Source organism: Ranitomeya variabilis, chromosome 6, assembly GCF_051348905.1.
Source record: "Ranitomeya variabilis isolate aRanVar5 chromosome 6, aRanVar5.hap1, whole genome shotgun sequence".
In the NCBI taxonomy this organism is placed as follows: domain Eukaryota; kingdom Metazoa; phylum Chordata; class Amphibia; order Anura; family Dendrobatidae; genus Ranitomeya; species Ranitomeya variabilis.
The window spans coordinates 51,114,949-51,142,871 of NC_135237.1; the positions used below are offsets into that span (position 1 = coordinate 51,114,949).

Below are 27,923 nucleotides of genomic sequence, written 5' to 3' on the forward strand. Positions count from 1 at the left end.
TATCAGTTTTTTTTCTTTACTTCTGTTTGATGAATATTCCAATAGAAAAATGATTATTACATGAAGTATTTATACAATGAAAACCACACAGTATAAAAAAATATATAAATAAATTATATAAGCTAAGGATACCTTTGTCTTGTCTGGGTGCAGAGACCCCACGGACCACTATAATTAATGGGCAGAAGTGACTTAATTTTTCCTCTTCAGACTTCATCCTTTGCAATGCGGTGGCAAGAAAACGTGCAGCTCGTACAAATCCTGATGTGCATCTGTAGGAAAAAAAATGGCAAAATTCGATTTTTCTTTTACTACAAGAAAAAAAATACAAGTAAAATACTGTTTTGTGCTGCGCCTGCCATATCTTTTTTTTCCATTGATAGAGCTTTTTTTCATTACAAACTTTAGTTAGTTTTTATTGGCACTTATTCTGGGGTGAAAAAAAGACTTTCCTTTTTTTTTTTTTTTTTTTTTATAAAGAAGTGAAGTGTTCCAAAAAAAAAGAAATTTTGACATTTATTTCACAGTATTAATAATGTGTTTTATTTGTTCGGACTGTTATGAATGAGGTGATAAGAAATAGCCCTTTTTTACACCAATTTTATGAATGAGGTGATAAGAAATAGCCTTTTTTTTTTTACACCATTTTTTTTTCTGGGTCAATAAGCTACAATATTGTAGAATTTGTAAAATTATTCACCCATGAGGCGCACAAACATGGATAGACGTCAGGAACTTCATTAGATGCCATGACAGTACCATCAGCATACTGTTGTGGAAGGGGGGGACCTGCACGTGATGGAACAGACATCTCTCCAACCGCCCATATGCTGCTGTCACAATTCACTGCATTATCTAAGGGGGTTAAACTACCGTGTTCACACCAAGCTCCAATCCCAGCAGTTACACACAGCCGGCACCCACAGAGCATGAAGTCTGCTCATCTCCTGACATAACCGGTGTATGCACGTCGTAAGTCACCAAGGTTTTAAAATCTGCACTGTAGACCAATTTCCGCATGGATTTTTTTTTCCACTCCATGTGGATTGAATTTGTTAAATCCTCATTCACTTTACTGTCATTTTTTAGGTACCACCCGCTAACCCAGATGTAAAATCTGCTACATATTTACCCCTATATTGCGCCCATGCAGGAAACATGGGTACATATAGATATAAAAAAAATTATTTCCCCACTTTGTTCATTAATATAGTAACATCCATGCATCCTGTGTAATATCTGGGGCTCTCCTGTGAGCAGTGAGCACAGAGCCATCTATATAAACAGATCACACATCATGAAGTACCCGGCACGTGACACCCAGAAGAATCCCATTACCAGCCACAGAAGTCCTCACGCCAATCATACTAACCCCAGTCATGCTTTCGGCAATGTGACAAGTCACAATAGATGATTTTTAGCAGACGTTCAGCCTCTAGCAACGATAATCCATCTACATCTAACAGGGTCATCCCATCACACAGACATAATCTGAGCGATCGAATAAAAGTCTCAGATCCGCTAATGAAAATCTCCAGCAATCAACTGATTTTGTTGGCGGAAGTTACTCTCAGCTACTTGTTTTCCAAGCAGCGGCCACTACAGGGGAAATGTGGTATTACATCCGGCCATTCCTATAGAAGGCACGATAAGCATACTCACATTCTCCAGTGATTACTTCCCTAGATAAAACCATTGGGATTTGCCAACTAAAGGTATTTAGGAATTCATTGCTAATGACAGTCTAATGTGTATAGATGATTGTCAGGGGAGTTGAGGATCCGGCACGTCCAATTTCAGACTGCAGATCATTTTACTATCTAAAGATAAGTCTCTGGAAACATCGGAGCATTTCAGAGAGAAACGTACCTGAGTGGAACCATGCAGTCAGGCTCCGAATCACAGGCTTCTTTTAAAACAATGTGGCTTCAGACTCTATATTCTGAGAGCCCCAAAAAATTTTCTTTCAATTTTCAGTCAACAGAGTTGTGTGAAGGCTGTTATACAAGCTGACATTTTTATTGGTGCCATTTTAGGCTTCATACAACTTTTTGATTTCAGTTTATTCCATTTTTTTGGGGGGGTGGGAGGTGAGGCAACAAAAAACAAAATGGAAATTCTTCCATTTAGATTTTTTTTCCCTTTTGGCGTTCGCTGTAAGGGATTATTATTTGTAATTTTTATTATTTTGCCCTGATACCAATATCATAATATATTTTATTTTTTAGATTTTGTTACTTGCTCAATTTGAAATGGGAGTGGGGTAATTTGAACTTTTACTTTTCTTTTTTTTTATATTATTTAAAACAAATATTTATTGATCATAAGAAGCTTGAACCTGCAGTCTCACCTGATCACTTATACAATACACTGGTTGTATATTAATATAGAATTATCAGTCTTCTATGAAGCCAAGACACAGGCTTAAGTAGAAAACCATAACCACCCTTCAGCAACCTGATAACATTTCGTGGCTGATAAGCATTGGAAATAGTGGTGAGCGAGCGTGGTCAGATAAGGTGTTATATGAGCATGCTCATGGGCTAATTGAGTATTTTTGGTGCCCTCGAAAAAATGCTTTAGTTGCCGTGGCTGCATGTCTCACAGCTGATCGACAGCCGCAACACATCGAGGGATTGCCTGGGATTGTCTCCCCTCCTATACACCCTCCACCTACCTTCATCAACATATAGTAACGTGTTTTTCCATATGAATAAAACTCACTTGTCACCACCCGACTGTTTATATGATAATTATTGAAAACCTATGATACGGATTAGATTTTGTAAATCTTAAAATCATTCAATAAAAAATTATTAAAAAAAAACAAAACTTACGTTTTCTTTCTTTTTTCCGTTTTTTCTTTACTCTAAAGTTTTTGTGCTGAAGCAACAAAAAAATGCTCTGAGGAGCCTAAGAGGAAGCCAAAAAATGATTAAATAGTGTATAAAATGGAGAAGAAAGGACGGGAGGGTTAGTGAGTATAAAAGTCAGGAACTGTAAAGGGAAAGGCTTTTCTCTCACTATGGGACTTATAGACATTTATATATTGGTTTCTTCCATTAAAAATATAAAATATAGTATAAAGATATAAAGGGAACACACAACGTTTATCTACCCCTGATATTATCAGCCTCAGTGTAACAACATGTCACATACAACAATGAGGGAAACTTTTCCTTACTTTGATGGACGGTTCAGTTCTTCTTCGTAGTCACTGCTGATGTAGGAAATATAGAAGAAATGATCAGAAATAAATAACATGTAAAATAATAACCAGGAACAAATCCTGGTCCCATAAGGACACAGACAATAAACATAATGTGTGACCCGTCTCATCGACTTCACTATATGATATAGATAGATGTCATTACTAGTTAGTAGCTCATTGTATAAATCTCACTGTCACAGGCATCTGCATGGGGACAGATCTCCTGACTGTGTAACTACCAGGACGGAACATTAAATACTTTTGCATCTAGAAGACAGAAATTAGGACATAACGTCCATTTGTGGGAAGAGGGTAAAGAACCTACATGTTTCTGACTTTGGTCCTGTTCGTTCTCCTGAAGAATTTCGGGATCCACCATTTACGTTTAGGTCTAAACAAAATCAAAACAAACAAATTGAGATACAGACAGTTCACATAACATTCTGAGGATATATACATGTTGTCCTGTGTAATGTCCGTTGCTTGTGTCACTGTATGATGTCATCGCTCAAAACTCCAAGGTTTCATTAGAGTAAATGCAGCCGTGATCGCTCTTATTACTTACTGGATTGGCTCTGTGTTGGCCCATGCTGAGATACTTAGAAAATATCATCTATTCTCCCCGAGAATCTGCTGTCAGAGGATATATTAAATATCTGAGCCCCAGTGTGTTTAAACCACATTTAGCGTCCACATGTCTGTCAGTACTGTAGTGGTGAGACCTTGCTTAATTTATGAAGTGCGTGCAGGGGTGTAACTACAATAGGTGCAGGGGATGCAAACCTCAGAGCCTAGGAGGCCCAAAAAGTATTTTTGGCCTGTATAAAAAGACCATTGCTATAAAAAAAAAAACTTGAATTAATTGGGGGTCCTGTTGAAGCTTTTGCATTGGAGCAAACGTTATGCCATTGGGTGCGTGTTTCCAGAAGTACAAGCTAGGCGCAATGTATGGGTACTACAACGTACTGGGCACTACAATGTGTGGGCCCTACAACACCTATAGATAAATCCCAGACTGGGGTCACTTTAGGCGGGGATTCTGCTCTTCTGGCCTTTAGTGGAATCTGCAAACTATTCTACAAAAATGTGTTCTCCAAGAGTCCAATAGCGCTCTTTCCCTCCCAAGCCTCTGAGCGTGACTAAGCAGTACTGTACAGCCACAGATGGGGTATTCCCAGGTTTAGTAGAAATTGTGTGACACATTTTTGTGTCTTTTCTACCCATTTCTTCATGGTAAAATATGTTTAACCATTTTAGAGTTATTACCATATAAAGTGACGCTGATCAGAATTCTAAAATTTGGCCTGGTCAGGAGGTGAAAACAGGCTTGTGGATCAAGGGGTTAAAGAAACCCTGTGGTCATGTTTTTACATATGGAAGTAGTGGTACAGCTGTGTAGACGCTTGTCTGCCGATGAAAGTCTAACATCCTGTGTGTGCGCTGCCATGATGACATACAGCGCGTTGGTCTGCCCGATTGAATCATCAGGATCTTGGATTTGGTGACTATATAATGTTTTTTATTTTCCGTAAAACTTTTGGTGTGACTGTGGGGTCATCATACAGTGGGGTCGACTTCCTGCAGTTAAGGCACTGGCTGTCAATCAGCATGAGATCAGCAGTCAAACCCATCAACAGATCAGAGCGGAAAAGAAGCCGCCGCTCTATCGACACTCTGTGACCGGTCTGTGCCAGCGAGGATTGGGATCGGGCACAACAGGCAGGTAGGTAGCACGTACCTTAATGTTAGTCTTTAGGCCTATAGTAAAAGAAAAGGCCCTATATGCCCTTTAAATGGTGGCACTTGGGCACTGATTAGAAATAAATGGCATATTTAAAGATGCAATAAATGGCAAAATGGTACATAGTTCAGTGCCTCCATAGCGCCCACTTGCCACTCATTGTTCATTTATTAGTGCTCTTAGACATTGGTGTGCTATGGGAACAATAAGTTAGAAATTGGCATCCAGTGGGCACCAAACAACATAATGATACTAAAGGGCGAATGGTCACTTAGGAAACATTGACTTCAGTAGCCATTTTCTATTTATTATTTTATGTTCTTCTCTTCATTACCTCTTTTCTGACCAGCTGATGTATAGTGACCCCTTTCGTGCCCTTCCATGACAGACAAGTGCCCGATGTGGGGCAATAATTGTCTGCTGGGCCCCAATGTGTTACGACACAAAAGGGCATTAAATGAGCAATGAATTAACACTTGTAACTTGATAATTCTCTGTCTCTTTTCTGAACAGAAAAAGTGTTAGAAATTATGGAAAATTTAGCTTCTCACACAGAATAAAAAAATATATATACATTTTTTTCCAAGATTCTCCCCAGTCCTGGTCTATGGGTTCCATTAATGCAAATTCTGCAATAAAAGTTCTAATATCTTACTTGATCGATTCTGTGCTCGCCCAGGCTGTTTTTACATATTTCATTGACCTATAAAAATTTTAAACTTTCATTAGAAACAGTGATACATAAGAAACCTACAGAAAACCTCATCTATATAGTGTGTCTCGTTAATAAATACAAAGACAAACGGTAACATTTAGGGGAATAACTATATAGAGTAAGTATGAAAAAAAATAGTTTTATGGGATCCGATGCTGCCAATTTTTAAACTTTTTAATAACTGAGGACTTCAAACACTGAAAGTCGTGCACCATGATTACCCCAATCACTTACACCAGTGACTCCTCACTAGGCCATGCCATCTTGATATCACATCCAAAGCGACTGAAATAAAAAAACACAGCTCTGGTTAGAAGAATTGATGGTTAGGAAGCCTACGGATAAAATTATCTGACTGTACACAACTGCTATATATTCAACTTTGAGTAACTTTTTCCAGGAGATTCGGATGTTCTGGGAGTGGGGTGAGTACGTTATAATCTCACTATTGCTACTTACAAACTGATGGATTTATTGCTGTCTTCTTCAGATGTTTCATCGAAATCCAATTCATCCTCTTCTTCTCCTTCATCCTCATCTTCCTCACTATTGGATATATAACATAGACTCTATGTAGCAATTCTCATAAATTACCTTTTTTATAATCACTCATTTTATACGAGAATTTTTTCTCATAAATTCTGAATTTCTATCCATCATCACTGTTATCTTCCAGTTTCCAAGCATTAGCAGAATGAAGGATGCATTTATGGTGGACCGTGTATGGAGGACATGAAGGGTTTCATAAAACTCCCAGACATGGTCCATGAACACTGCTCTAAGGCCACATTAACACATTCAGTATTTGGTCAGTATTTCTCATCAGTGTTTGTAAGCCAAAACCAGGAGTGGGGGAAAATGCAGAAGTGATGGTGTTTTTCTATTATACTTATCCTCTGAATGTTCCACTTCTGATTTTGACTTACAAATACTGATGTAAAATTCTGACCAAATACAGAATGTGTGAACATGGCCTAAGAAAAAGCCTCAGTGTTACTCACAGCAACCAATCAGATCATCTCTCTCATTTTAAAGGAAGCTGAGATTGTGAAATCTGGATTCTGATTGGCTGTGATGGGTCACGCTGATACTTTGTCTTAGAAGAGTTTTTATACGTGAGTGTCCCCGTGTCTGCTGATGGTGGCACAGTGACCTTGTGGGGATATGAAATCCTCATGAATTTCCTACAATCTTTTACATCATTCCCCCTTGTAGATGCATTAATTATGGAAATAAAAATATTGGGGAACCGTACTTATTACACGAACTTACAGAATTGTCTCCAGACGAGGCCAGCGGGACACTTCTCCAAATTTATTAGGCCTGTAATAGAAGATACAGCTGTGATTAGAATCATTAACACCTTGGCTAATATGAAGCCTATAGAAATATTGTCTACTGTATATAATCTGTCAGATAACAGCATGGACACAACCTCTAGAATCTACATAGCTCTACATCCGCATAGATTGTGCTGCACAGTATGATTATCCTTTAATCTGAGGCTCCAAGACAATAATTCGTTGGTCAGAAGTCCGGGTGAGTTTGTGGCATTACCGTAATTCGCTAATGACCTCATTGTTATCCTATGGGGAAAGGGATGAGCAACACTACGAAGAATTCAACGAGGTCTACGTTTTCTATTAATGAAAACAATCGTATCCTTCATATGGAAACAATCCATGAGTGAGACCAGTAATGCCATGATGCCATCATTATGGAGTCCTCCCCTTACTGGTGCACACACTACTCCTATATGAATGTGGTAGGGAAATGGAATAAGATAAATACCGGAATACTGGCTCTGCGTCCTTTACTCTCTGTATCCATCTGTTAAAGAAAAAGCCAAGGAAAACAGTGACTAATATTACACAAACATATTTACCAAAATGGCAGGAATATAAATGATACTATTGAGCCTTAATAGTGCAGACATAACTGTGTATTATTACAGGGAGAATATAGGAGAATCAATAATCCCAGTTATATCAGATACATACATCTCATCTGGATATTCCTCCTCCTCCTCTGCTACCTTCATCCTATTAAATAGTAAGGAAGACAATGAACGATATTACACATACACATTTACCAGAATAGTAGGAAGATAAATTATACTATTGAGCTTTAATAGTGCAAATATCTCTGTATATTATTACAGGGAGAGTATGGGAGAATCAATAATCCCAGTTATTTCAGATACGTACATTTCATCCTGATGTTCCTTCTCCTCCTCTGCAACCTTCATTCTATTAAATAGTAAGGAAGACAATGAGTATTGATTGTATCTGCTCCATAGCTGATAACAGAAGTGTTGTGCAATACAGGGAGCAACCACCAGAGGGCGAGAAAGGGAGCTTACCTCAAGCAGTGAAGACCTGTAGAGCCTGAGCAAACACTGCTAGGGAGCAGTAGAGTGGTCGTACAATCCAAGTCAGCAACAGCCGGGAACGCAGTCTCAGAGGGGAAGGCAGAAGCAAGGTCAGAAACAAGCCAGAGGTCAAAAAGCCGGTCGGGAGCGCGGTAACAAGAGGACGAGACGAAAGAACAGCCAGAAACACGCCAAAGGTCAGAGCCAGACAGAACAATCCAAAACAAGAGCAGAAGACGGATGGGTAGGTCAGAAGTCAAGCCGGGTCATACACTGTGGGGAAACAGTCACAAAAGAAAGTTAATCCCCGCCTGACCAGGCCGGGAAACCGAAAGCAAACCCCGACCTGGATCATGACAAGAAGATCATCAATGGTCACTAGAGGGTTTTTATAATCAGATATAAACAGTAGTTATAGAATAGAGATCCATCTTATAACATACTTGTCTATATTACAGTAGCCAAATCTGGGACATTTAATCCAGTAATGTCTCCCCAAACCGCCATGGAAAGCCCTCCAAACATGACCCCAAACACTGGACTTCGGCTGGATTTTGCCCCTTTTACAACACCTTCTGGTGCATATTATACTGTAACTATTCTGTTTGGCTTTTCCTGCCCTTCCACTAGGCCGCATATATGTTTTTGGAAAGTGTCAGGGCTGGTGTAAAAAAAGCCAGAAGGAGCTTAATTGTTTTTGGTACCTTGTGTTGCATCATGAATCCAAAGTTGTACATTTTATGAAAGATGAATTTCCCCTTATGAATGAATTTCCCAAAACTTGGACAATATAAATCAGCCATGTCTGAACTTGGCCTTAGGGTAGAGCCAGACGATTGTATAACTCGGAGGAGGATCACAGCACAATGCTCAGAGTGGCCGGCAGCTTTCCCGACCAGAGCGAGTATTTCTATGCAGCTGTCATGCTCAGGTCCGCAGAGCCAGCGGCCAGTCCGAGCATTGCATTGCGATCCTCACCTGAGTTATGCGGCCGTTTGATTCTTCCCTAAGGCTAATGTTCAATGGTAACACAGGGTCACCTGCCATTGTCCTTCCTCACACAGAGTTCAATGCTTCTCAATGGGCAGGAGATTATGGGTGACATGGAAGGTGACTCTCCGCCATCATGTGGCCCTAGTCTATCATAGAAATTGTAGATCTAGGTTAAGTAAGAATTTACCTTATTTTTCTCTCAAATAACTCTCACAAACTCACAAAATCCTAAAATGAATGGGGAAAAAGAAGAATTATAGTAGACATCAAATTTCATTTCTGTATTGATATTTGTGAGGAACTGAAGGGGGAACAGTCGGGTTCTGACACCTCATCTCATTAACTAAAGGTTCACTTTTAAATATCAGTGAAAAAAAATCTATAAGGGGGAAAAAGACATCCAGACATTATGGGGTTAATACCTAGAGATAAAGAAAAAAGTAACAGAACATAATAAAGCACATAAAAAGAGAATAATAAAACCTTTACATACACTTCACTGCCAACAGAATCCCTCTAGTGAGTGTCCCCTCGGCAGTTACCGTGATGTCACCGTGTGATGTCACCCCATTCCATGGATTACTAATCACTAACTACTAATCAATATTATGTAACTGTGATTAAAACGTTAGAAATAAAGATTTATAGCACTAACTTCTATATTTCTAATGATACTTTATCCATACATAACGATGTATTGTACCCATGTATGGATGGTGGATACAGGGACGGAAGGCCGGTTGGATACATGACACATTTTGCTTATCAGATAAAGAAAAGTTCAAATAGTAGAGAATGAGGAAAATGATGAGCGACAGTCACAGACACGAGGGAAATGATAGGACATAAATCAGGAGCTAATATAAGGATGATACTCACACTCCACTAACTGTAACCCTCAGAGGAGTTCCGTTCGGCAGCTGCTTATATATCACCGTCACAACATTCCGTGACCTCATAATCCGCAATCACCTGCAGCCAGTGCAGTATACATGGAATGCTCTTCTAACCCCTTGTGGACACAACTGGTTTTAGCCTTAAAGACAGACCATTTTATTTTATTTCTATTTTTAATCATTCCATTGTACTATTTTTCCTTTAATTTAGCATTATTATGCCTTTTTTGTGTGTTTTTGTTTTCTATTTGCTAATGAGGATAAACTAAAAGAATACTCCAAAATGTGTTAAGTGAATAATAATTCAGAAATAAAAACAAATAAAAAATAAGGATATTTCGTACCACAACATATGGAAAACGCCTGATCAAAATATTAAATAAAGTCAAACAGTAAATGTCTTAATTAAATATATATCAAAAAAATTTTTAACTTCTAAGAATGGAGGTTTTTTTTGCTCACATCTACTTACAAAAATGCAATAAAAAGAGATCATAAAATTGTAATTTCCCCAAATAGGTTTTATTTTTTTATTTTTTTTTTTAAGTTAGCATGCCACACTAAAGAAAAAAAAAAAAACCCTCATAGGGGTCAATTGATAAAATACTAAAAATAATTAAAAGTCGCAGACAATAGCAACACAGAACTGTTTTTTTTTTTTGTTTTCCATGAGTTCCAATTTTTTTTTCATTTAAGCTAAAAAAAAAATATTACACTTTTTAGGTATCTCTGTAATTGTACTGGGCTGTAGAATCATATTGCCAGGTTATTTTTACAATACAATGAACATCATAAATAGAAAACTGAAGAACAAACAATGGTGGAATCATTACATCACCGCTCATCATTCCCGGCTGTCGCGCTGCCCTGTGTGTAACCCAATGACTGAACTGCTGTAACCTTACCGAGGACACCAGCGCTCATCACAGCCGCCGGATCTCGCAGAGTGCGCTGTGAGACCTGGCAGTGGTTACTGTGATAATCTATGGAGCTTCATTCTATGAATGAAGTTCCATAGGTTTTGAACAAAAGAGTCGAGGATCGTCGTGGGACCTCCATGTGGACTATGGCTGATCAGCGTTTCTTTTTTTTTTATCTTAATAAATTGGAAATTTTCGGAGCTTTTCTTTCAAATAAATATTTTTGTGTGTGTTGTTTCAATCTTTTTACTTCCGTATCAGTAATGGGGGTGTCTGACAGACTCCTCTGCATTACTAACACCAGGGCTTGATGTCAGCACCGGCTACTGACATCAACCCCTAAAATCTTACCCCGATTGTCAGTGCACCAGGGCAATAGGAAAGAGCAGATGTAAAGCACCAAAGTTAGCCCATCTAGAGTGATGCGCCACTATTGGGGCGGCTGCGCACTTGTATTTTTAGGCTGGGAAGGGCAAAATAACCAGGGACCTTCCCAGCCTGATAATATCAGCCCGCAGCGATCTGCTTTACTTTAGCTAATTATTAAAAATGGAGGACCTTACGTCATTTTTTGTGTGTTTTCCTCCATTTTTTTTTTTTTTTATAACCAGCAAAGGCAAATCAGACAACTGAGAGCTGATATTATCAGATTGGGAAGGTCCATGGTTATCTTGCTCCTCTAAAGGAGGAGCAAGGAGTCTAAAAATACAAGCCTACAGCTGTCTGCTTTACCTTAGCTGGTTATAAAAATGGGAGGGACCACACTTTCTTTTTTTATTATTTAATACGTTAAAGGGAATATGTCAGGCGATTTTTTTTTAAAACTATACCAATAATATCCTGAAAGAGGTCTTTGGCAGCCCTTTCAAGATATGTAACTTTTATTGCTCTCACTTTTCTGATTTTCTTGCTGTCAGCACTAGTTGAGTAGATGTAAATTGAAAATGAACATTCCCTGCTCCCCACGGCCACCTCTTGGCACCGGGTCAGTAATATTAAAAATCTTCTCAGGCGCCGAGAGGTGGGTGGGAGGAGAGTGTACTGAGCATCGCGTCACAGGGTTTTCTTTAAGACCTGATGCAGCTGGCTAATCACAGTAACGCCAGTAGCCAACATGGCTATGGCATTACTATATGTGACGGACAATCACCACAGCTGCAAAACATGCGGGACGGGGACTCGAGCACCCGCAATACTCAAATCGAGTTAAGATCGTGAAGAGCAATGCCAAACACGCTCGCTCATCAGTAGTCGCCAGATCTCTTTACAGAAATGCAATAAAAAAGCAATCAAAGTTTTAATTTCTCCAAAATAGTATCATTGAAAAAAGTCAGCTTGCCACACTAAAAACAAAACCAGCCCTCATAGAAGTCCATTGACAAAAAAGTTAAAAATTTGCAAGTGGCAGAAAATATGAAAAGCAAAAAAAAAAAAAGTTTTGAGTTTCTAAGTTCCAATTTTTTTTTTTCATTTAAATAAAAAAAAATAAATAAAACTTTCTAAGTTTGGCATCGCTGTAATTGTACTGAATTGTAGAATCATGTTGCCAGGTCACTTTTACCACACTATGAACAGCATAAAAACAAAACTGACAAAACAATGGTGGAATTGCAATTCTTTCACAATTTCACTGCCCTTGGACTTTTAGTCCCGTTTTCCAGCACAATGTAAGTAAAAATAAATGAAGTTATTCAAACTGCAACTAGTCTCGCAAAAAACAATCCCACGCATGGTTTCGATTGACAGAATATAAAAAGTTATGGTTCTTGGAAAAAGGGGAAGAAAAAACATAAGAGCAAAAACTGAAAATTGCACTGTTGGAAAGCGTTAAAAGTGTACTGATCCTTTTACAAAAAAAAAAAAAACTATAGGAAAGCCTGCTGGTCTCATCCCTGAAAATTAAAATTGCTTTTGGTGCTGACAGTTGTCTACTATGTCCAGGAATGGTCAGATTCTCATCCTTTCTAACTTACCATCAACTTCTTTTGAGTAGATGGTTTCTCTTCAGCAGCATTCTGCCAGTACTATATGTGCCGGAACTTCCTAAACTTCTTGAAAGCCTCTCTGTGATCCATATTTAAGTAATATGCTTGTTTATTCATTATTAACAATATTATTAAACCACACACAATATTGTATATTAGAAGTTTTTATTATTTTTTGCAATCCGATACACAGATTCACTTAATAGGGTACACTCTAAAACGAATGGAACACTTTTCATATTCATCATACATAGTATGATCTCACTTTCCGCAGTGTCTGATCACTGTCTGACTTCTTTCCCATCAGTAAGCGATATTACCCTTCTACGTGTCATTGATGCGATCAACGCAACTCATGTCATCGCCATCCTCCATCATCCATGAGGATGTACTACATGCACGTTTAGACATAATATATCACATTTCACACATAACATTTATATTTAGGAACCTGCTCCTGTTCTACAATCATACGTTCTTTCGCAACCAGTTTTTATATATTACGGCAGGAAAAACACAAAAATATACATCATAATACAAGCAGTGCTGAGGATAATGGATGTGTTCTCATATACATGAATATTGAGTAATTTAGGCTCCGTTCACACTGATGTTTTAACACAGAAATATTTCCCATAAATCTCATTGACGGCAATTGTATTTCATGTCATCAGTTGGCTTTAGTTAGCCTCCATTTGTGCTTTACTATTTTACTTAAAATTTAAAAAAAATCATGACACATCCACTAATATTTCACATATTTCAGGCCTTCAAGGCATCTTTTAAATTATTTTTTACCCATGTTGGAGAGACTTATTATTTGGCCAAAATTGCGGCATTAGATTGGCGGGTTCGGCTGACTTTAGCGAACGTGTATGGGGGCTTTTAAAATAGAAAATGCACCAATATAATCAAACCGTGTGATAAATATTGGCCGTTTTAGCAAAATCAGACACAGAATTTTTTTTTTTTTTAGAGAAAAACAAACATAGCCAAACATTTTTAATGCACGGTCAATTTTTGAGAATTCCGCCCACACTTTTGTGTTAGACATATTGACCCTTTTCTTTTTTAATAGCTTATTATTATTTATTAGTATTTATTTTATTTCATTATTTTTTTTTTTTACTTCACATTTCCCCCTTTAGCAGGGGATGGTTAAAAAAAAAAGAAAGAAAACACTTCTACCTCCTCTTGCTGGTGCTCAGCTATTATTTTTTTTACATGACTGCAGAATAAAACCTCTTATAGGCAACAGCAAAAACACATAAGAACTGTCGTTAAAGTGGGATCCATTTTGATCCATTAACGTTGGAAAAAGAAAGTTTGGCGTAGATGTGAGCGGAGCTGCATGTAAAGGAATATATATTGTGTAAAAGTAGTAAAATGTTGGGTACAAAGAAAAACAAAGTTTTGTTTTTTTTCCGTATTCTTATTTCACACTTTTACCCCATATTCGTCGATTTTGCCCTTTGGATACAAAGCCGCTTTTAACAGTTTAATACGAAATATAACAGCAGAATTTAATCGATGTTCCTTCATTGCCTACGGATATCAGTCATTTTTCTCCTTCATTTACTGACATTCATAGTCCGCAGTAGGAGGCCCGCGCACAAGGTTAAAATATCCAGCAAGAGCGCCCAGGTCAATGGACAGAGATCGCTGTCTTCTCTGCAGATCCGACTCCTCGCTTGTGTACAAAGAAGAATCTATAGAGAAAAAAAAAAAGTGTCAAAAGAAAAATGGGACTAGACAGAAATAGATGAAACTTTCTCCATAATGATTAAAGTTCAGCTATACTCAGAATCTGGCAATGAAGGCATTACTGCAACGAAAATTTCTGCAGTCACTCCGGTGACAGCAGATTGCAAAATCAGGACAGTGTGTACGTGCACGGCCAGGACTCCCCACTATTGCCAGCTTTAGTGGTCGTCATTTAGCCACAATTATGTGATTTGCATAATTGCTGTCACCAACCAATTTACTGCTCATCTGCTTCTTTCAGTAGAAGATTAAGAGAAGCATGAAAAATGTATAGTTAGCACATGACCACCAGCATACAAATCACATACGTGTGGGCACATGGATGGCCACCAAAGCTGGCAATAGAGGAGAGTCCGACAGAACACAGGGGTTAATCTCCTGTCAATCATATCTGTCTTCAGCTGCTGAGAGGCTGCGACCTTGTCCCTTGGGGAGGGGCCTAGCAATCATTTATCCCGCCGCAAGCATGAGAGAGGGGTGAGGCTCCCGCCACAAGCACGGCAGAGAGGTGAGGCTCCTGCCGCAAGTACGGCAGAGGTGAGGCTCCTGCCGCAAGCACGGCAGAGAGGGGAGGCTCCGGCCGCAAGTACGGCAGAGAGGGGAGGCTCCCGCCGCAAGCACGGCAGAGAGGGGAGGCTCCCGCCGCAAGCATTACAGAGCGGGGAGGCTCCCGCCGCAAGTACGGCAGAGAGGGGAGGCTCCCGCCGCAAGCACGGCAGAGAGGGGAGGCTCCCGCCGCAAGCACGGCCGAGAGGGGAGGCTCCCAACGCAAAAATGGCAGAGGAGGGGGGGGCTCCCGCAACAAACATGGTAAAGAGGGGGTTCCGGCTGCAAACATGGCAGAGAGGAGAGGCTCAGAGTGTGTATATCAGGAAAATCGAACAGATTTTCTTGCATGAGAGAAGACCGGTCCTGTGACTCTAGCCTCAGACTCTCTCACCCTACAAAGACTTTCTATAAGGAAGTGAAATCCTCAGGTGCAACCAAAGACCAGGAGTTCTGCAATGTCTGGATACGGGAGTTACCAGCAGGATAACCAACATTTTCAGAAAACAAAATGGCTTTGTATCACACTATGATGGTCATAAAATAAAATTAAAAAAAACAAACAAAGCGCAAATGTATTTCTCTTGCATCTGATACAATCATTCTTTACTTCCCTCAGTGATTCCAGTAATACTACATGTTAATCTGTCAGCCATGCGCCTGATAAGAATAGATAGAGGAAGTTGTGCCTGCAAGTTCCTCTTTTCAGGCTTCACAAAATCCACTCAGGGGAGCAGTTCTCCATTTCTGTTACAAAGACTTAATATAAAAGTGGAAAATTGAGTTTCGGATGGGAAAGATCAAGGACGAGTCCCCAGGAAATATGCAAATATCTTTTCTACCCCTGTAAGTGATGTGACCTATTTTGCTGGCACAAGTTGGGCTTACTACATCAGAGGTGATACTCACGTGAGCATATTTTTGGTCCTAGTGCTGTCCGTAAAAAAATGGAAGACAAAACGGGCAGTACTAGGACCAATGTTATTTAACTGGGCTGTTCACGTGAGCATTTCATCCCACTGACTGAATTTGCAAGTGAAAAAAATGGATGCATCCACTAATTCCTTCCATATCACCTATTCAAGTCTATGGGTGTACAGAAAAAAAAACAAAAAACAGATCCATGCGGATCATTCATATAGCAGCCATTTTTTTACGATTACATTGCAATTCTATAAAATAGGAAACGGTCTGGTAAATGATTGATAGCTACTGATTTATAAAAATGGATTGCACATAGATGGCAAGGGAGAAAAAAAAAAAACGTTCTATGGATGAAACTGACTTTTTTATACCCTCACCAGTCGCCTGAGGCCAGTTTCAAATGGCAGATCCATCACCATCAGGACCTCCTGCATTTATACTGAACTTGGGCTTCAAAGGGTTCTGTGGCGATTTATATGCTGTTTATAAGAATCAATAGTTCTAGTCCAGGGACATACTGGGCCCTTCATGGAGCCATTATTGGCTAGAGTGAAGACTATGGCTCATGCACATAGCAGAGCTGTGTACAAAATAGTGAGTCAGGGGAGCACAGTCCCTGGACAAAAGGGCAGTGGTTAATCCATGAGCCTCTATATGGCGCTATATAAAGTGGAGGCCAAACACAATCTATGGATGCTGTATTATGTCTCTGTACTCTGCGTCCTTAATGAAGGTCAAGAAAAATCAACATAATCCGGTGTCATTGATCATACAAATTAAAATCAATTTCTATCCTATCTCCTTTAGGGCTGGATCACACAACCGTTTTCTCTCCATCCGAAAAAAAAAAAAAGTCTGATTATCCTGATCAGAGTGGTATTAGTTTTTCTTGGAAATGGAGAGAAAAAAAAAACGAGTTTCTCCACCTTCTCCTATGTGACAGTCCATGAAAATCAGAGCATGATCCGATGTATTTCCCTGACCCATAGACTTATATTGCCAATATTGATCCAATACTCAGATCAAAAATCGGACAGGTTTTAAAATTTTTTTTTTCACTTGGTTAACTCAAAAAAAAAAAAAAAAATCGGACAGGTGCACAGCCCCATAGAATATCATGGACTCTATTGCTATCCATGAAAACCACAGATGACACTTGTCCAGGATAATTGGTAGCGTGCACGAGCCATTTGGAAAAGTCAAACATTTTGCAAATTTTGTTTTGCTGTTATTCCACCTTTCCTAGGAATCACAACCCAATACGTCTTTCAGCTTCATCAATTTTGAAACTGGAAGGGCTGGGAAAACTAAAATGTAGATATTTACAGATGTAACAAGAAAACATGAGCCCTCTGGAAAATTGGTGCAAGATGTGCCATGAATGAGGAGAGACTGCCATCTGCTGGCCAGCCAAAAATCAAGCGGAACCAAAGTATGCTGGAAGATTTGCAGGGGGAAGAACCTTGTGTGCTGGACCAGATCAGGTGACCCTCTGTAAGAACTTCCCTGATATAAAAGCCCTGCGCACCAAACCACAGAGAGATTTGGGGCCAGGGAAGAGAGCGGGACAGACATGCTCCAGAGACTCCACTGAGACCAACATGACAGGCCTCAGCAGGAAATCTGTGCTACCTGGGTATCGGTCACCACCTGGCAAGGTCCGGATATCCCCGGAAGAAATCCCCGAGTACGGCTTACGCTGAACAGACGTAATCTGCGCCCTGCGCTGGTCAAGCCTCCAAGAGTTTAGGCCCAGTCCTCTCTGCCCTGAGCCTAACAGATCTTCGCCGACGGTCAAGCCGGAAGGGCCGTTCCGCGACTGCAATAGGAGAGGCATGCTTGCGAGAGATGAGGAACAGCGCAAGTGAGCAGGGCTGTCACTTCCAGCTATCACCTATGGTACCGGGACTGGCTGGGACGAGGATCACAGGTTGGGAGGGGGCCGGTTGGTGCGTGGGCGGCTCAACTGGCTCTAATAGACTACATCAGGAAGAGACTTGAGGCCTAGCGGGAAACCCGGTGAACCCCGTCAGAGCTTCAATTGAGAACTCACATGGTGTCTCCCAAGACTGGGCACACCACTAACGTTAAGTACTGAGAGACTTTCTAGCTTGTTCATAATCTGTTCTAATCCTCTATATTGTTAACTTGCACATTTACTAACCCTAGAAGTTATTGTTGCAGAAAAATACCAATATATCAACCCCTGGCTGTTTCCGCCTCGTGATCTCTGTACGTTGCATCCAGGCTCCTGTATTACACAGACAACGCAAAAAGAAAAATGGTAACATTTAGTACCTGTAATGTTTTCAGGGAGCTCAAGCTCCTTTTTCAGCAATCTCTTCCTTTCCAGCAATGCTGTGTCCAGGCTCTGGCAGCGAGGCTGGTCTTCTGGTGGTGGGTTCAGGGCCTCGTGTTTCAGTAGGTTTGCCGCAGTAGGTCGCTGAGTTGGATTCTTATCCAGCACTGAAGTCAAAAAGTCTCGCATGACGGGACTGCAGTCTTCAGCAATGTCCTCTAATGGGGGAGCTTGTTTGTGTATCTGGATGAAAATATTGAATACTAGAAATTAGATTTCACCTCCAGGATCTATTTTATGATTTTCCATGTTTCTATATAACAAAATAGATTTATAGTATTTGCATGATTCAAAATGTTGCAAACAACTTTCTGAGCAAAGACAATTTTTGCAGTAGCAGCTTGCATGAAAAGACTGAGTGATCTCTTCAGGGCGGACATACCATTGGTGCAACCTGTGCAGTCACTCAAGGGCCCGAGAGGTAAGGGGGTCCCTACCAAATAGACAGAATCGTGCATTATGATGAGGGCCCATATATTGTTTTTGCACAGGGGCCCTCTTCTGTCTGTGTCCGCTCCTGGATCTCCGCATTGGAATGGAACATGTGAATGATACTATGGCTTGTAGTGTATGTACCAAATCTGACCAACAATACTTATTCTACTCATGTATATAGCGCCATTAATTCCACAGCACTTTACAGACTACTTTAAATCCAAATTCAGCAATCCCCTCTCACCATTGTACAATAGCAGAAATTAGACTAAAGTTTTACATTGGAACATTATAAAAATATATATATATTTTTAGCAAATTAAACATTTTCGAAAAACTCCCATTAATATAAAATGAAGCAAAGAATAACTTACAATATACAGATAAGAGGGGTATGCTGATCGCGGATATCGCTTCACCCACGGAGGATTTCCTGTCTGCATGTGAATGATCGTAGCGCCCATACTATAAATATCAGCTTTAGTTGAATGTCCTCTGCACAGAACGACTTCAGGACTCATGTAAAACTGCAAGAAAACAAATGGTTGATAAATATCTACTACATATATATATATATATATATATATATATATATATATATATATATATATATATATATATATATATATATATATATATATATATATATATATCTATCTATCATCTAACCTCATTACTCAGAACCATTTAATATCTTACGGCAAACTTTTCAAACATTTCCCTGCAGAACAACCACAAAAACTGCAAAATAAGTGACAAAGAAATAGCCTTAATTTATAGGGTAATTTTTTTAGCTTTCACTATAGGTAAATTACAAAAAAATACTAAAAAAATTGTAACTTTGTAAATGCTGTAAGATGGCAGCTGGACAAGTCCTGGATGGAGCATATGTGTTACCGAGGTGTCTAGCCTCTGTGATGTAACACCTGGAGAGAAAGCACCAGCACTAATAGTGCTGAGAAGTTGGTGTAATGGGCCCAGATTTTGGGGCCAGGTTATAGGAGCAGCTGGGAGAGTTAGGTGGGACTGGCTGTTCCCATATCGCCAATTTAGGCCTGGCAGCCAATATAAAAGGTCAACTGAGCTGCTCCATAGTTGCCTGAGCGTAGAGGTGGAAATACCTCTGATATACTGGTCAGACTGACACAAGCTAACCAAGTATAGGCCTGTGTTGCTGGCGAGTCTCAACCAGTGACAAAAGATGTATGGATTGTACAGGAAAGACAGTCAGTGTTGCAGTCAGTGTGCCTTCTTATAAAGATGGAGTCAACTTCTCCCCTTTTTTTTTTTTTTTTTTTTTAATATCTGCTGTCAGGTGTGCTTTTCATATTGCCCACACCTGTTACTTGCCACAGGTGAGTTTTAAAGAGCATCACATGCTTGAAACAAAGTTGTTTACACACAATTTTGCAAAGGAGCCAACAATTTTGTCCGACTTTTTTTGGGGTTCTGTGAAATTATGTCCAATTTGCTTTTGGCCATGACTGTAGCCGTAAGAGGGCTCGATTTTTTTTATGCGGGACTAGTTGTACTTTTGAATGACATTATTGATTTTACCATATAGTTTACTGGAAAACAGGAAAAAAAAAATCCAGGTGCGATGAAATAGCAAAAAAAAAAAGTGCAATTCCCCAAATGGTTTTAGGATGTTTTATTTACCATGTTCACTATATGGCAACCCTGACCTGGCAGTAAGATTCCCCAGGTCAGTACAAGTATAGTTTATTAAAATAATTTAATTACATTTATTAAATATAGTTTAAAAAATACAAAATTTGTATAAAAAGGTTTTCCATTTGTCACCATTTTCCGAGACCTGTAGCGTCTCTATTTTTTCGGGATCTGCGGCTGTGTGATGGCTTATTTTTAGCGTCCTTAGTTAGATGATGGTTTTATTGCTACCAATTTGGGTTTTGATTGTCTCTTATTGCATTTATTTTATTGCAATGTTGAGGCAGAAAAAAAAAACAAAGAACACAAATTCTGGCTTTTTTTTCGTTATTTACCAATCTGATTTATTTTAGATTTTGATAGATCGAACATTTCTGAATGCAGTGATATCAAATGTGTAATTTTTTATTATTGTTTTATTTTCAGTGGGGAAAAAGGGGTGTGATTTGACCTTGTTTTTTATTACATTTTCATATTTTTAAAATCATTTTTTTAAAACTTTATTTCATAGTCTCTTTAGAAGACTTGAAGCTGCAATCGTCTAATTGCCTGTGCTAGACTAAATCACAAGTTCACAAGTTTATCATAGTGACAGGCACGGGGGTCATCAACAGATCCCAAATGTCATGGTGTCCCGCAATCATGTGACATGGCACCGATGGGCGGCCGGAATGACGAGCTGCCGGAATGACGAGCTTCCGACCTGCGCGTGTTAAATCCCGGTGTCAAGAGATTGAGATTAAATCAACTGTCATGTGGGGATAAAGATGCGTGCTCAGCGTCGGAGCCTCCATTAAAGTCAGGAACACGACAAATGACATGAATATACTTCATGTGTTGTGAAGGGGTTAAAGTGAATATGTCAGTAAGATCAACTTATCCACCTAAACCGCATACATTGGCATGCAGATCTATAAAAGCTAAATCCATGGACAGTTATATATTCCATCTATTACTGTATTTGCAAAATATTATCACTTTAATTCAAATGCAGATGAGGTGCTAAGTGCTCTACGTGTGCCAAAGCACTTCCCAAAGGGTTGTCTCCCAAAGTGGTTTCCTCGCCCAGTATCAGCCTCTTCAGCCTGATTAATAGCTCACCGCCTGCTTTCTTTGCCTGGCACCTGTCGTTACATAGACAGTGAGCAATCATTCAAGTTAAGAGGCTGTTTCTGGGTGGAGAAATGACCTTGTGAAGAAGAAGTTGGGAAGTGCTCTCTCACGCCCAGAGCACTTAATGTCTTTTTTGCATATCAATTAGAATGCTGATTTCTTGGGAATTCAGCAACAGGTAGAAGATATAAAAGGTGTCAATAGCTTTAACTTTCTAAAGACCAGTCTCCGGAGGATACATTCTATCCTGCAATAGACAGATTTGTAACCTGTGTATATGGTTCTATCTGAATATTAAGTCTTCAATCTGGAGAGCTAAATATAATTATTGTTTTGGAACTTTTTCAGCCGCTGTGCATGTCACAATGCTTGTATAAAAAATGACTAAACCCAAAAGGGGAAGGAGGAAAGTCAGGACCTGGAGCTGTGAGAAGCACCTAATATTCCTTCCTTCCATGCATAATATGATTTCTCGTCTTTCAGGAATACAGCAGTGCTCCGACCCACACATCAGCTGAATACCCGGTGGGTTCTCAGGCATCACGCAAAGATAATTACCTCCGTTCCCCTCAGGTCTTTTGGGTAATACAGATCACCAGTCATCTGAATGCTGAGGCCAAAATCCACCAGGACAGCTTTGGTTGACATGAACACAATGTTGCTGGCTGGAAGGAAAGAAAGAAAAGCTTTAGATGGAAGTTAGATTTAGATACTATTATGTATGTATACGATCACCCAAAAGCTAATGGCATATATAATATATAATAAACACACACGGTGGGGAAAAAAAGCATTTGATACACTGCCGATTTTCCAAGTTTTCACATCTACAAAGAACGGAGGTACACTTCAACTGTGCGAGACAGAATCTAAAAATAAAAACCAGAAACTCACATTCCATGATTTTTAAATAATTTGTATTTTATTGTATGATAGAAGTATAGGGTCATCTACCAACCACCAAGAATTCTGGCTTTCACAGATCTGTTAGTGTTTCTTTAAGAAGCCCTCCTACCCTGCACTCATTTCCTGTATTAGTTGCACCTGTTTGAATGTATTACCTGTATAAAAGACCCCTGTCCACTCACTCAGTCAATCACACTCCAACCTCTACACCATGGCCAAGTCCAAAGAGCTGTCTAAGGATATCAGGGACAAAATTGTAGACCTGCACAAGGCTGAGATGGGCTATAGGACAATAGGCAAAAAGCTTGGTGAGAAGGCAACAACTGTTGGCACAATTATTAGAAAAAAGAAGAAACACAAGATGACTGTCAATCTTCCTCGGTCTGGGGCTCCATGCCTCTTGGGGTAAGGATGATTCCTAGAAAGTTCTAGGCCAATTCCTAACTTACACAGGAGGATCTAGTCAATGACCTGAAGAGAGCTGGGACCACAGTTTCAAACATTACCACCATTAGTAACACATTATGCCTTCATGGATTAAAATCCTGCAGGGAATGCAAAGTCCCCCTACTCCAGCCACCACATGTCCAGACCTGTTTAAAGTTTGACAATGACCATCTGGATGATCCAGAGGAGGCATGGGAGAAGGTCATGTGGTCAGATGAGACCAAAATACAACTTTTTGGTATCAACGCCACTCACTGTGTTTGGAGGAAGAACAAGGATGAGTACAACCCCAAGAACACCGTCCCCAACCGTGAAGCATGGTGGGGGAAACATCATGCTTTGGAGATGCATTTCTGGAAAGGGGACAGGACGTCTGCACCGTATTGAAGGGAGGATGTATAGGGTCATGCATCGCAAGATTTTGGTCAACAACCTCCTTCCCTCAGTAAGAGCATTGAAGATTGGTAGTGGCTTGGTCTTCGAGCATGACAAAGACCAAAACACATAGCCAGGGCAATTAAGGAGAGTCTTTGTAAGAAGAGTGTCTACAGACATGAACCCAATAGAAAATCTTTGGCGGGATCTGAAACTCAATGTTGCCCAGTAACAGCCCTGAAACCTGAAAGATCTGGAGAAGGTCTGTGTGGAGGAGGGGGCCAAAATCCCTGCTGCAGTGTGTGCAAACTTTGTCAAGAACTACAGGAAAAGTCTGACCTCAAATAATTAATTAGCATTTTATTGCATGAAATAAGTACCGTATATACTCGAGTATAAGCTGACGCGAGTATAAGCCGACCCCCCCTAATTTTGCCACAAAAAACTGGGAAAACTTAATGACTCGAGTATAAGCCTAGGGTGGAAAATGCAGCAGCTACCGGTAAATTTCAAAAGTAAAAATAGATACCAATAAAAGTAAAATTAATTGAGACATCAGTAGGTTAAGTGTTTTTGAATATCCATGGGCCCCATTAAATGCTCCATATTAAAATATGCCCCATATAATCCTGCATAAAGGGTAATAAGGGCCCCATAAGATGCTCCATAGAGATATTTGCCCTATATAGTGCTGCACAAACGTTATGGCCCCATAAGATGCCAATCACTTGCCCCATTATAGTGCTGCACAAACGTTATGTGGCCCCATAAGATGCTCCATACAGACACTTGCCCCTTATAATGCTGCACAAACGTTATGGCCCCATAAGATGCTCCATGCAGTCACTTGCCCCAGTATAGTGCTGCACAAACGTTATGGCCCTATAAGATGCTCCATACAGTCACTTGCCCCATTATAGTGCTGCACAAACGTTATGGCCCCATAAGATGCTCCTTACAGTCACTTGCCCCTTATAGTGCTGCACAAACGTTATGGCCCCATAAGATGCTCCATACAGTCACTTGCCCCTTATAGTGCTGCACAAACGTTATGGCCTTATAAGATGCTTCATACAGTCACTTGCCCCATATGCTGTGGCTGCGATAAAAAAAAAAAAGTCACATACTCACCTCTCCTCGCTCAGGACCCCCGGCACTTTCAATATTCACCGGTCCTCATTCCGGTGCGGCTCTGTCTTCAGCACTGACGTTCAAGCAGAGGGCGCGCACTGACCACATCACCGCGCCCTCTGACCTGAGCGTCACAGCCAGAGGAAGCTGAAGACTGAGCCGCACCGGAACGAGGAGAGGTGAATATCGCGCAGCGCAGCGCCCCCCCTCCCCGTATACTCACCTGCTCCTGGCGCGGTGCAGTCCCTGCTTCTCCCGGCGCTGCATCTTTTTGCTGTACTGAGCTGTCACATGGTACGGCTCATTACAGTAATGAATATGCGGCTCCACCTCCCATAGGGGTGGAGCCGCATATTCATTACTGTAATGAGCGGTACCATGTGACCGCTCAGTACAGGAAGAAACTGCAGCGCCGAGAAGCAGGGACGTGCAGGGACCGCGCCAGGAGTAGGTGAGTATGATTAGACAGCCCCCGCTCCCCCTCCCCTGCCGACCCATGGGTATGACTCGAGTATAAGCCGAGAGGGGGACTTTCAGCCCCAAAAAATGGGCTGAAAATCTCGGCTTATACTCGAGTATATACGGTATGTAAAAATAACACAATGATTTTACATATAGTATTTATTTTTTAAGATTCTGTCTCTCTCAGTTGAAATGTACCTACGATAAAAATTACTAGCGTCTCCGAGGGGGGATTGTCACGGCTCTGTTGTCGGGCATCTCAGCATCAGGAGCTCCTTCTGTCCCTAACAGGGTGTCTCTAACGCTAGGGGCACCCTAGCTCGCCCTGCTCCCCGAATTACTTCTGATGGTGAAGATGCCGAGGCCAAGTACCTTGCCTTAGCTCCTGAAATCACCTTCACTCTGTACCGTTCCCCCTCCCAGGGAAGACGGGAGTAGTAGTGTACCAACCAGACTAACAAGGCAATATGAACAGGGGTAATGAAAAATACCAATTATACAAATATACTCGCACATATAACAGAGTGGAGGATGGGGTTAAACTAAAGTAAGAGAAGAAAGGGAACTATCACACACTCAAAACCTAGCAACAGTCACAGATAAATCCACCAAACGCCTTTTTCAATAATAACCAAGAACGACCTCCAGCTATGCAGCATAAGCTAACTCTGACAATGAGTGCTAGCCAGGAACCATTTTATTTAGGAGATGGCAGTGGGAGTGGCTAACAGTACACAGCTGAGAGCCTTAACGCTCCAGAAGGTCTCAACAGAGCAGATTAACCCCTGTACTTTTAAAAGAAATTTACACCGTTTAATATGAAAGTGAAGTGCTTCTAATCCGTGAAGGAGTAGGAGAAATCAAGCACTGTGGTCTTCTGGCACCTCTCTGTTGCGGTAAACTCGTGTCAAGAAATTGACATATTACGGCTCGTAAACCCGCGCCATATGTCAGTTTCCGCAGGTGATCCACAGGTGCACATACACACACAGTAGACATGGGATTTCTAGAAATCCCATCCACTGTGCTGTAACATCTGGCCGCTGAGTTTTTGACGCTGCATAAATACACAGCGTCAAAACCGCAGCAATTCCTGATCGTGGGCACGTACCCAAAAACACAAATACATGAATGTAAATTACATCTATGCATAAAGCTAGACATCCATTATTTAATGGGGGTCAATACAAGTAATATAAAAAATGTATTCTGATAACTTACGTTTTATGTCATGGTGGATCACATTTTTAGAATGAAGGAAATCAAGACCCTTTAAAATATGTTTGGTGACCCAGATAATTTCAAATTCCCGCAGGGGTCCACAGCTCTCCAGTTTTTCCAGCACAGATCCTCCTTCTCCGGCCTCCATGTATAGGTGAACCATGTTCTCGGATAGGATGGCGCCATACAACTCAGCAATGTTCTCGTGCTGGAACTGAACTTGAAACTCCACATCTGCTGGTTTGAACTGCTCCACCGGGATCTGGAATAAAGACACAAAAATATATATGCTAGCAAATAAAAACTATTGCGTTTTACTTAAAATGAAAGGGGTCAGCTTCTGGATAGAAAAACTTAAGGCACCACAGTGCTAAACCAGCAGAGCAGTCCCTTCATTCTTAGGATCGGAGAGGGTCCCGGTAAAAGGAGTGCCACAATTTACATATAAAGCGGTAGCCCAACTAAGGAATATCCCATTATTTCCTATGAGTGACAAAAGCAGCCTTTAAGAAGCATTCCCCATAAATTCCCCCCTAGAAATATAGAAATTTGAGTCATCCCCTTGTATGAAGTCGTTCTCTTCAGCTGTCCTTGGTCTTCTTTTGGTAGAGATGTAATTTGAACCTTCAGGCCCATATATAAAAAAATAAAAATCAGCCAATTTTAGAATTATTGGCAACTATGCCATGATAGGCAAATTCAGGCATGTTCTCCTCCAAGGTTCACATAAACCTCACCCCAGAGCAGCATTCCTACATAATTCAGCCGGTTCCTGGGTCTCTCCTGGAGGAAGGGCTTGATCATCCCAAGACCTCATTCACACGTCAGTATTTGTATGCCAACACCAGGAGTGGAACTCAGAGAAAAAAACTATAATTGTAAGATTGACACCTGTTCTGTGATTTGGAGAAACTCCTATTTTTGGCATACAAATACTGATGCAAAATACTTACATGTGAGTGAGGTGTTATAAAAGAAAGATAAAAAAAAAAAGAAGGGTTTGGTACAGTGTAAGCCAGTTGACAAACAAGATAATCTTGTAGTTATACCACCTTTTAAATGACTAACAAATATAAAATAAATTATTTTACAAAGCATGCCATTAAAAGGTGTCATAACTACAAGATTATCTCCCGAAAGCTTGCTTTGTAACATCATTTACCATATTTTATAAATGACTGACTGCTCTAACTGTAAAGAACCCTTTCCTATTTATTTGCCAGAATCGCCTTTCCTCCACCCGTAATGAGTGCCCCCTGGTCCTTAGTATGGTCTTTGGAAGGAATAAGTCATGCGCCGTCCTCTGTACTGACCACACATATTTACCGTGTATATATAAGGATCAGGGCTGTGGAGTCGGTAAGCCAAACCTCCGACTCCTCAATTTCCATGAAACCGACTCCACCAAAATGGGCCCCGACCACGACTCCGACTCCACAGCCACGATAAGAAGGTGACTTTTTTCTAAGCTAAACAAGCCCAACGTTTCCAAACTCTCATAGGGAAGGCCTTCCATCCTTTGTAATAATATAGATACCACCGAATATCCTTTTTTAAATGTGGGTCCCAAAACTGGATCCCATATTCTAGATGTGGCCTCATCGGCGGTTTATAAAGTGGTAACAATACATTGGGATCACTAGATTTTCTCTCTCTTTTTATTCACCCTAAAATATGGTTTGCTTTTGCAGCTGCTGCCTGACATTGACTTTTAGAACTGAAACCTATCAAAGGGGA

General features: G+C 40.4%; 2 protein-coding genes across 4 annotated transcripts in view; both read right to left on the minus strand.

Moving 5' to 3' along the window:
* Positions 1–132: 132 nt before the first annotated feature.
* Positions 133–9,542, minus strand: LOC143781716 (uncharacterized). 3 transcript variants are annotated; one of them, XR_013216797.1, is made up of 14 exons: positions 9,219–9,542; positions 8,030–8,311; positions 7,875–7,916; positions 7,668–7,709; positions 7,459–7,497; positions 6,940–6,990; positions 6,127–6,213; positions 5,902–5,952; positions 5,608–5,655; positions 3,537–3,602; positions 3,185–3,220; positions 2,838–2,913; positions 701–855; positions 133–272 (listed from the first exon to the last, which is right to left on the minus strand). XR_013216797.1 is itself a non-coding variant. In XM_077268467.1 (13 exons), exons 3-12 carry the CDS (start codon positions 7,913–7,915, stop codon positions 2,865–2,867), a joined length of 510 nt encoding a protein of 169 aa, XP_077124582.1. In that variant the 5' UTR covers position 7,916; positions 8,030–8,311; positions 9,219–9,542; the 3' UTR covers positions 133–272; positions 2,838–2,864. The 3 variants fall into 3 exon arrangements, 2 of the variants coding, with proteins under 2 accessions (XP_077124582.1, XP_077124583.1); XM_077268467.1 differs by lacking the exon at positions 701–855; XM_077268468.1 differs by lacking the exons at positions 133–272; positions 701–855 and adding an exon at positions 2,720–2,764.
* Positions 9,543–12,982: 3,440 nt separating this feature from the next.
* Positions 12,983–27,923, minus strand: part of MAP3K8 (mitogen-activated protein kinase kinase kinase 8) — a 42,167-nt gene continuing 27,226 nt past the window's right edge. Inside the window, exons 4-8 of the mRNA XM_077268469.1 lie at positions 26,187–26,448; positions 22,203–22,309; positions 19,235–19,387; positions 18,365–18,608; positions 12,983–14,541 (exon numbers count right to left, since the gene is read on the minus strand). Coding sequence (XP_077124584.1) covers positions 14,408–14,541; positions 18,365–18,608; positions 19,235–19,387; positions 22,203–22,309; positions 26,187–26,448 — 900 coding nt within the window. The 3' untranslated portion in view covers positions 12,983–14,407. The remainder of the gene's footprint in view (positions 14,542–18,364; positions 18,609–19,234; positions 19,388–22,202; positions 22,310–26,186; positions 26,449–27,923) is intronic.